This window comes from Coregonus lavaretus, assembly GCF_964263955.1.
Source record: "Coregonus lavaretus genome assembly, contig: HAP1_SCAFFOLD_2464, whole genome shotgun sequence".
Lineage (NCBI taxonomy): Eukaryota > Metazoa > Chordata > Actinopteri > Salmoniformes > Salmonidae > Coregonus > Coregonus lavaretus.
Genome location: NW_028157490.1, coordinates 14189 through 24857, shown reverse-complemented (window position 1 = coordinate 24857; position 10669 = coordinate 14189). Strand labels below are relative to the sequence as shown.

Genomic DNA, 10669 nt, shown 5'->3' with positions numbered 1-10669 from the left:
AAACAGGGCAGAATCACATGATCACAGAAATACACGTTTTATTAGACAAGTTTCAAGGTCTTCATGTTTACCATTAGGTTTATTTGACTGAAATGGAAAAAGTGAGTGTCTGCTGAATTCTGCCTACAGTGCGGGATATAATTCTATGACCTACTGAAGCAGTGGTGGTCCATGATTAACCCTCGTAAATGTGTGTTGAGCAACGGTGTGAGTAAATTAACGAAACAAACATGTGACCTGTAAATAGTGTGTAATAAATGGGCAATATGTTTGTGGTTTTATGCAATCTGATAAAAAAAAAATTCAGGAGTGAACAACGAAAGGTTTGCTCGAACGAAATTCTCACAATGAAAACAGTATGCAAACCAAACATAGAAGTGGGAGGGGTTTAAAGGCCTCTTTCGTCAAATGAGAGGTGTGCGTCTGACAGGCTGCTTACAGAGTCGGAGTCCAGCCGGTGCATTTTCTCATATCCACACGGCCAACAGCCCAGCTACTGCCATGTCGTCCCTCTCCGTCCCGCCACCAAAATGTCTCCAGAAAACCTTTGTGGCTCCGCAGCGACACATGTTTGGACCCGGACCGTCCAATGTTCCTGCTCGGATCTTAGCGGCGGGGGCCGAGCCCATCATCGGTCACATGCATCCAGAAATGCTCGAGGTATGTCTACAAAGTTTGGTTATGAGCAAACAATCTCAACTAAGATAACCGTGCACAAAATGTACTTTTATGCAGGATTTATGTGTATGCCTAATGGTTGAATTCGACGCATAATTATTTGATATTTTAGATAAGGCTTGTGATATTATACCCTAACCATTTTGTCTGTTTTGGTTTAGCTGCTTGTGTCTTTCTTATGCATTAACAAGTAGTTTAGATAGGGATCTCCCAAGCAAATGTGTTTTATGAACATTTCAAGATTACATTTTACATTTTACATTTTAGTCATTTAGCAGACGCTCTTATCCAGAGCGACTTACATGAGCAATTAGGGTTAAGTGCCTTGCTCAAGGGCACATCGACAGATTTTTCACCTAGTCGGCTCGGGGATTAGAACCAGCGACCTTTCGGTTACTGGCACAACGCTCTTAACCACTAAGCTACCTGCCGCCCAGATTAGCCAAGTATCTGTGAACCAGCCTTTTTGGGGGTCCTAAGCGAGATTTGGTTGGGGGCCCCCCACCTTGCGGGCAAAACGTTTTTGGCAGTAAATACGTTTTTTTGGCACTAGCTAGGTTTCCATCCAATTGGGGACAGATTTTCATGCGAAGATTCTTAAAATGTGCATAAAAAACAATATGCACATTTTCCCACCTGAGATGTTTCCATCAAATTGACTTGTTGCAGATAAAAGGCTGTGGGTGATGACGTACTGTACATAAAAATACATTTTGCGGTTAAATTCCCATGTACCGAAATAAAAAATAAAAACTGAAATGGGTTTCCATCGCATTTTCAACTCTACTGATGGTTTTGCCACCATTTTTATTTGTTAAATAGCAATTGTGCCTACTCTGGTCTTGGCATGCACGCTCTAGCAAACAGCGTGCCGATACAATGTGGGTAGGTTACCACTCTCTCCCGAGTGGCGCAGTGGTCTAAGGCACTGCATCGCAGTGCTAGCTGTGCCACTAGAGATCCTGGTTCGAATCCAGGCTCTGTCGTAGCCGGCCGCGACCGGGAGACCCATGGGGCGGCGCACAATTGGCCCAGCGTCGTCCAGGGTAGGGGAGGGAATGGCCGGCAGGGGATGTAGCTCAGTTGGTAGAGCATGGCGTTTGCAACGCCAGGGTTGTGGGTTCGATAAAATAATGTATGCGCTAACTGTAAGTCGCTCTGGATAAGAGCGTCTGCTAAATGACTAAAATGTAAATGTAATTATTATGGATGAGAGACAGATTATTTGTATTTGTCAAACGGCAGCCAAGGATCGATCATCATGTCACCAAAGTAACTCTCGATATTTATTGGAAAGGCGCATCAAGCTCATCACTGTGCACTTTCATCATAAGTTATCACATCTAGCCTAATAAACTACATTTGGAAAGTTTACCGACAAATTTGCTGATTCCATAAGGCCTGTCATTGGATGGAAACCTGGTTAGTGTAAAGTACATCTCCTGCAATTCTTCACATTTTGCCATTACTTATTATTATTATTTATTTTTTGTCATTTAGCAGACACTCTTATCCAGAGCGACTTACAGGAGCAATTAGTGTTAAGTGCCTTGCTTAAGGGTACATCAACAGATTTTTCACCTAGTCGGCTCGGGGATTAGAACCAGCGACCTTTCGGTTACTGGCACAACGCTCTTACCCACTAAGCTAACTGCCGCCCATGTTATGCCATGTTCATATGATATCTGTTTGAGAATGACTACCAAAATCAATGGGGGCCCCCTGGAGGTCAGGGCCCTTGAACACATGCCCTGCGTGCCCAGTCAGCATGGTGATGATTAGGCCTACAAGGTCTAGATAGATACCTTACCTAGCAATCAAAAAACATACTAGCTGACATGGGTTCATTGAGTGACTGACGTAACAAGTTGAATACTTCTGATGCACTTCCAAATTTCGAAATTGCAACTTGTGTTTTTTACTTTTCTAACTTTCAACAGTAAGTTGAGACCCTGACTGAGTTCAAAAAAATATAAATAGCACATTTGGGTCGTGGGGCCCCCTAGTGGCTGCGGGGCCCTAAGTGCAGCGTGCCGTCTGCGTATAGGAAGAGGCGGCTCTGCTTTGTAAAGCCATGTGTGTGTGTGTAGTTCTGTTGGTACTACCCATCTACCTATTACAGTGTTGAGACAAACGTGCCTAATCATTGTATGAGATGTAGGATAGGATAGGATGAACTTTAACGTCTCGAGGGGGAAATTGTCTTATACACACAGTACTGCTGTGTACAAAATAGACTGTACATTACACGCTAGATATAATGCATACAGTACACATCCTAATACTCAGTGCCTTGCCCGACAGACTCTTGGTCCCATTAATCATCTCTTTACTGTACTGCGTTTGTTTCCAGATAATGAGCGACATCAAGAGCGGGATCCAGTACGCCTTCCAGACCCAGAACAACATGACGATAGCCGTGAGTGGCACGGGACACACGGCCATGGAGTGTGCCATCTTCAACGCCGTCGAGCCAGGGGAAGGGGTTCTCACTGCAGTCAATGGGATCTGGGGAGAACGGGCAGCGGAGATGGCAGAGAGGATGGGTACTTGATTGTTATGGGACGCGTTCCAAATACTACCCTATTCCCTTTATAGAGACCCATAGGGCCCTGGTCAAAAGTAGTGCACTATATAGTGAATAGGGTGTCATTGGGCAACCATTGCTTCTGTCCCTCTCCTTACCCTAACCTGGGCTCGAACCAGGGACCCTCTGAACATTTCAACAACTGCCTTCCCACGAAACATTGTTACCCATCGCTCCGCAAAAGCCACAGCCTTAGCAGAGCAAGGGAAACAACTACTTCAAGGTCTCAGAGCGAGTGACGTCACCCACTGAAACGCTACTAGCGTGCACAGCTAACTAGCTAGCAATTTCACACCATTCACTGTACATGCCTATGCCTGTGACACAAATATGAACCAGCGGGCAAACCTGGTTGTAAAGACCTCGTTTCAAATACAGTAGCTTTGCCCACCGGGGAAGTTCCCTTTGAATTGACAATTTTGTGATTTACATAATACATTTATCATCAACCCAACAGGTGCCAGAGTTAATTCCATTGTGACATCTGCGGGGGGGTATTTCACCAGTGAAGAGATTGATCAGGTAATGACACACATCTCATTTGATCTGCTCATACCCTAACCTTCATCTATAGGTATAGATACTCATAGTTATACTCCTGAGTGGCGCAGTGGTCTAAGGCACTGTGCCACTAGAGATCCTGGTTCGAATCCAGGCTCTGTTGCGACCGGGAGACTCATGGGCGGCGCACAATTGGCCCAGCGTCGTCCAGGGTAGGGGAGGGAATGGCCGGCAGGGATGTAGCTCAGTTGATAGAGCATGGTGTTTGCAACGCCAGGGTTGTGGGTTCGATTCCCAAGGGGGGCCAGTATATAAAAAATATGTATTCACTAACTGTAAGTCGCTCTGTATAAGAGCGTCTGCTAAATGACGTAAATGTAAATACCCTAACCTCCATCTATAGGTACAGATACTCATACCCTAACCTTCATCTATAGGTACTCATACCCTAACCTTCATCTATAGGTATAGATACTCATACCCTAACCTTCATCTATAGGTATAGACGTTCATACTCTAACCTTCATCTATAGGTACAGATACTCATACCCTAAACTTCATCTATAGGTATAGATACTCATACCCTAACCTTCATCTATAGGTATAGATACTCATACCCTAACCTTCATCTATAGGTATAGACGTTCATACTCTAACCTTCATCTATAGGTACAGATACTCATACCCTAAACTTCATCTATAGGTATAGATACTCATACCCTAACCTTCATCTATAGGTACTCATACCCTAACCTTCATCTATAGGTACAGATACTCATACCCTAACCTTCATCTATAGGTACAGATACTCATACCCTAACCTTCATCTATAGGTATAGATACTCATACCCTAACCTTCATCTATAGGTATAGATATACCAAATTGCTGCTATCTGATAGACCATGTGTGCGTCCCAAATGACACCATATTCCCTATGTAGTGGACTACTTTTGACCAGGGCCCATCTCTTTCTGTGCATCAAGACTGCTATTTCTGATCTGTCATGTCACTGTTTCACCCCAGGCCCTGGCCAAACACAAGCCTGTACTGTTCTTCCTAACCCATGGAGAATCCTCCACAGGAGTAGTTCATCCACTAGATGGAATTGGAGACATTTGTCACAAGTAAGCGCCCCTATCCAACTCTTCAGCTATTCAGTGTTATAAAAAAACCAACAGACAATATACAGTACCAGTGAATCATTTGCATAAAGTAACGCCACTCTTTTCTTTCTGCAAGGCACAACTGTCTGTTTCTTGTTGACTGTGTGGCTTCAATGGGAGGTGCACCACTTTACATGGACAAACAAGGTATGGTGTTGTAGTGACCCTGTAGCATATAGTACAGGGACCATGCAGGTATAACTGAGTTTCTGTTGAGAGGGATGAGCAAAGAGCACATCACTGTTACAGAGACACCAGTTGCTCAAGGATACAAAGACAGGTTTATCAAGACCACCTAGTCAAAGACCCTGGGGGGAAAGTTAGTTAAAGACCCTGGAGGGAAAGTTAGTTAAAGACCCTGGGGGGAAAGTTAGTCAAAGACCCTGGGGGGAAAGTTAGTTAAAGACCCTGGGGGGAAACATAGTTAAAGACCCTGGGGGGAAAGTTAGTCAAAGACCCTGGGGGGAAAGTTAGTTAAAGACCCTGGGGGGAAAGTTAGTTAAATACCCTGGGGGGAAAGTTAGTTAAAGACCCTGGGGGGAAAGTTAGTTAAAGACCCTGGGGGGAAAGTTAGTTAAAGACCCTGGGGGGAAAGTTAGTTAAAGACCCTGGGGGGAAAGTTAGTTAAAGACCCTGGGGGGAAAACTAGTTAAAGACCCTGGGAGAAAACTAGTTAAAGACATTTACATTTTAGTCATTTAGCAGACGCTCTTATCCAGAGCGACTTACAGTTAGTGAGTGCATACATTATTTTATTTTTTCATACCCCCTGTGGGAATCGAACCCACAACCCTGGCGTTGCAAACGCCATGCTCTACCAACTGAGCTACATCCCTGTAAGACCCTGGGGGGAAGCTTGCCTCTGTATTCTTATGTTGATGCTTATTATGAAGCTATTTTGGACTATTGAGATGCACCAAAACCCTGCATATAACTTTGCTACATACCTATTATTTAGCCATGTGAAAATAGCATTACAACTAGTTTAATGAATTGTACTGCCAATAAGAGCTTACAGATTTCAGGTTGAAACTTACCTAGTCAAGTTAATGTTGGTTCCTTGTGTTTTCCTCAGGTATCGACATCCTGTACACTGGCTCACAGAAGGTCCTGAACGCCCCTCCAGGGACCGCCCCCATCTCCTTCAGTGAAAGAGCTTGGTGAGGAAGGTGTTCTAATCTGTAACGTTTAGAAATGTAAAAAACATGACATGTTGGTCGCACTTTTTAATGCTACAAAAAAATGACCTGATATTTACTAAGCAACTGCATGTTAAAATGGTAATTAAACAGTCATGACTTATAAATGACTTGTTTTCTAAGAACACTTGTCCTTTTTCTACTTCTATCCAGTCAGAAAGTATTCAATCGGAAAACAAAGCCGGTGTCGTTCTTCCTGGACATGACCTGGCTGGCAAACTACTGGGGGTGTGATGGCAAACCTGATAGAATGTGAGACACCCATAATGCATTACATCAGAACCGTGTAACGCCAACACATAATCTAACACCACGTTCTATAACATGATCTACCTTAACAAAAACACAGTTTAACAGTTTGATCTACCTTAACGAAAACACAGTTTAACAGTTTGATCTACCTTAACAAAACACAGTTTAACAGTTTGATCTACATGAACAAAAACACAGTTTAAGAGTTTGATCTACCTTAACAAAAACACAGTTTAACAGTTTGATCTACCTTAACAAAAACACAGTTTAACAGTTTGATCTACCTTAACAAAAACACAGTTTAACAGTTTGAGACGATGAATCTGTGAATGTGTCACGCCCTAGCTCTGGGGACTCTTAAATGTTGAGCCAGGGTGTTTAGTTTCTATGTTTAGTTTTCGATGTTTGAGTTTCTAGATCATGTAGATCTATGTTGACCAGGGTGGTTCCCAATCAGAGGCAGCTGTAGTTCATTGTCTCTGATTGGGGACCATACTTAGGCAGCCGTTTGGCACCAGTCTGTGTGGGATCTTGTTCCGAAAGGTTTGTTTAGTATAACCTAGGACTTCACGTATCGTTTGTTTGTTGTTTTGGTTTCGTGTTGTGTACGAAATAAAATGTACGCTTATCACGCTGCGCCTTGGTCCGTGTCTTCAGTCGACGATCGTGACAGAAGATCCCACCTTAAGAGGACCAAGCAGCGTGTCCAGGAACAGACAGCCTGGACTTGGGAGGAGATCCTGGACGGGAAGGGATCCTGGACTTGGGAAGAGATTCAGGCCGGAATGGATCGCCGTCCTTGGGAGGAGACTGTGGAGGCGCGCTACAGAGAGGAGCAGCGGCAACGCAGAGGGTACCGGCCAAGGAGGAAGCCCGAGAGACAGCCCCAAGAAGGTGGGGGCTAAAAGGTTGGTTGGCGGAGCCTAGAGTTAGAGCAGAGCCAACTCCCCATACTCAGGCTAGGAAGCGTGAGACTGGGCAGGCTCCGTGTTATGCGGAGCCACGTACTGTGCCGCGAGTGTTCCGGCACAGTCCTGTACGTCCTGTGCTAGCACCACGCACGTGTCGTGCTAAGGTGGGCATGCAGCCAGGACGGGGTGTGCCGGCTCAACGCTCGTGGCCTCCAGTACCCCTCCTCGGTCCCGTATATCCTGCGCCAGTGCCACGTGCTGTAGCGCCAGTACGAGTGCACAGCCCTGTACGTCCTGTGCTGATGCCTCACACATATTGTGTGGAAATAGGCATTCAGCCAGGACGGGTTGTGTCAGCTCTCCGCTCCAGACCTCCAGTCCGCCTCCACAGTCCGCCCCGGCCCGTTCCGGCTCCCCGCACCAAGCCAGTGGTGCGTGTTCCCAGTCTAGCCCGGCCTGCTCCTGTCCCTCGCACCAAGCCAGTGGTGCGCGGCGCCAGCCCAGTCCGGCCTGTTCCTGTCCCTCGCACCAAGCCTGTGGTGCGCGTCGCCAGCCCGGTCCGGCCTGTTCCTGCTCGCCGCATCAAGCATAGTGGTGCGCGTCGCCAGCCCGGTCCGGCCTGTTCCTGCTCCCCGCACCAAGCCAGTGGTGCGCGTCGCCAGCCCGATCCGGCCTGTTCCTGCTCCCCGCACCAAGCCTGTGGTGCGCGTCGCCAGCCCGGTCCGGCCTGTTCCTGCTCCCCGCACCAAGCATGTGGTGCGCGTCGCCAGCCCGGTCCGGCCTGTCCCTGCTCCCCGCACCAAGCCAGTGGTGCGCGTCGCCAGCCCGGTCCGGCCTGTTTCTGCCCCTCGCACCAAGCCAGTGGTGCGCGTCGTCAGCCCGTTCCTGCTCCCCGCACCAAGCCAGTGGTGCGCGTCGCCAGCCCGGTCCGGCCTGTTCCTGCTCCCCGCACCAAGCCAGTGGTGCGCGTCGTCAGCCCGGTCCGGCCCGTTCCTGCTCCCCGCACCAAGCCAGTGGTGCGCGTCGTCAGTCCGGCACGGCCTGTGCCTGTTCCACCGGTCAGCCGCTCCACTCCGGAGCAAGAGCAATCCGTTCCACCGGTGTCCAGTCCAGCTCCGGCCAGCAGGACCAGACCAAGGGCACAACGGGGGGGTGGAGAGAGAGTGGTGGTCACGCCCGGAGCCGGATCCGCCTCCGAGGCGGAATGCCCACCCGGCCCCTACCCTCTTGTGTTTGTGTGGCGCGGTCGCAGTCCGCGCCTTTGGGGGGGGGGGTACTGTCACGCCCTTGCTCTGGGGACTCTTAAATGTTGAGCCAGGGTGTTTAGTTTCTATGTTTAGTTTTCGATGTTTGAGTTTCTAGATCATGTAGATCTATGTTGGCCAGGGTGGTTCCCAATCAGAGGCAGCTGTAGTTCGTTGTCTCTGATTGGGGACCATACTAAGACAGCCGTTTGGCACCAGTCTGTGTGGGATCTTGTGGGATCCGAAAGGTTTGTTTAGTATAACCTAGGACTTCACGTATCGTTTGTTTGTTGTTTTGGTTTCGTGTTGTGTACGAAATAAAATGTACGCTTATCACGCTGCGCCTTGGTCCGTGTCTTCAGTCGACGATCGTGACAGAATGTCAAGGGATCGCTGCTTAGAGTGTAAGTAAAGCAGTATTTATCTTTAGTGACAGTACTTAGTCTGACCTGTTGTTCCTGTGTGCAGATACCACCACACTGTGCCTGTGTCTGCCTTCTATTCTCTCCGGGAGAGTCTGGCTATCCTCGCTGAACAGGTGACTATAGTCTGCTTCCTAAATCATGATGCCATTCACCCTCTCTATAAGATAGTGTTACATCTTATAGATTAATACAATAATTAACGGGGATAAATATATATCATAGCCCTCTGATACGTGTTAAATCATCCACTGATCTTACACCTCTCTCTCTCTCTGAGATTTAAGATAATTGAAAACAGGAATATGTCATAGCAGCATAGCACACGGTAGTTGTGTTGGTGACGATGAAACGACTCACTGTGGCTCTACTCTGTCCCAGGGTCTGGAGAACTCCTGGCAAAGACACAAGGAGGTAGCAGAATACTTCCACGAAGGACTAGAGAACATGGGCCTCAAACTGTTTGTGAAAGACAAGGTCAGTATCAAAAGGCCTCAGAACGATTTACTGTCAACTATTTACTGTAGGCCTAGTCTATATAAAGTACAAATGCAAAAAACACATTAAATCATTTCGATCTTTAACTAACACATACATTATAAACTTTTTTTTTCTGTGCCGTAATATATTGAAGACAACAACATGTTTTAATGTAAAACACAACACTCAGACACCTTAAAACCCTCCTCTTTCCATTGATGGTTCCATTTGCCAGAACGCCAGGTTACCTACAGTCACCACTATAGTAGCACCCCCTGGGTATGACTGGAAGGAGATCACCAGCTACACCATGAAGAACCACAACCTAGAGATCTCTGGAGGACTGGGACCATCCGTTGGCCAGGTGAGTTACTTCAAGGGTACTCCTGGGCAGAGCAAAATGTACTTGGTGGTACAGTAGCCAAAAAAAAAGGTTGAGAACCACTGAGTTGGTGGGCTGAGGCTGTCTAAGCCAGGACACAGAGTGGACTACTGCTGCTTCTTAGTTTTAGATGAGTTAACAGTCATAGCAGGCAGCCCCACTTATGCAGGGGAACGTTTGGGTTAAGTAGCTACGATCGCGGTCATTAGCCCTCTTCGCTAATGATAACAGCCATAGTCTAATGCTGCAATAACAGGAAGGCAACACTCACGTTGGTAGTGTGGGCTCAACCATGCCTTCTCCTATGTGCAAACCCGGCTCACTGACCTGTCTGTCTCTCTCCTCAGGTGCTGCGTGTGGGACTCATGGGATGTAACAGCAGCAAGACAAGTGTTGACATGGTGCTGGAGGCCCTGAGAGATGCTCTCAGATACTGCCATAAGACCAAATTATAACATGGAGTCTGAAAGTCAGTTTAAGTCAGCTTTGATATCAGGGAAGAAAAATGTAATGGATATGTTGAATCTGAAGAAGAAAAAATTAAACTGAAAAAAAACAAAAACATTATGGGTTTGTTTGTTACCTCTGACTCAAGTGTTGTGTAAACTTCTAATAAAATACACTGCTCAAAAAAAATAAAGGGAACACTTAAACAACACAATGTAACTCCAAGTCAATCACACTTCTGTGAAATCAAACTGTCCACTTAGGAAGCAACACTGATTGACAATACATTTCACATGCTGTTGTGCAAATGGAATAGACAACAGGTGGAAATTATAGGCAATTAGCAAGACACCCCCAATAAAGGACTGGTTTTGCAGGTGGTGACCTGTCACTTTTGAATGC

At 46.7% G+C, this 10669-nt stretch overlaps 1 protein-coding gene across 1 annotated transcript; it reads left to right on the top strand.

The window, feature by feature from the left end:
- Positions 1–431: 431 nt before the first annotated feature.
- Positions 432–10384, top strand: LOC311125361 (alanine--glyoxylate aminotransferase-like). The gene is made up of 11 exons (XM_084199410.1): positions 432–660; positions 3032–3224; positions 3723–3787; positions 4791–4891; positions 5007–5077; positions 6006–6090; positions 6283–6381; positions 9005–9074; positions 9340–9435; positions 9674–9802; positions 10168–10384. Exons 1-11 carry the CDS (start codon positions 502–504, stop codon positions 10273–10275), a joined length of 1176 nt encoding a protein of 391 aa, XP_084055536.1. The 5' UTR covers positions 432–501; the 3' UTR covers positions 10276–10384.
- The last annotated feature ends 285 nt before the right edge of the window (positions 10385–10669 follow it).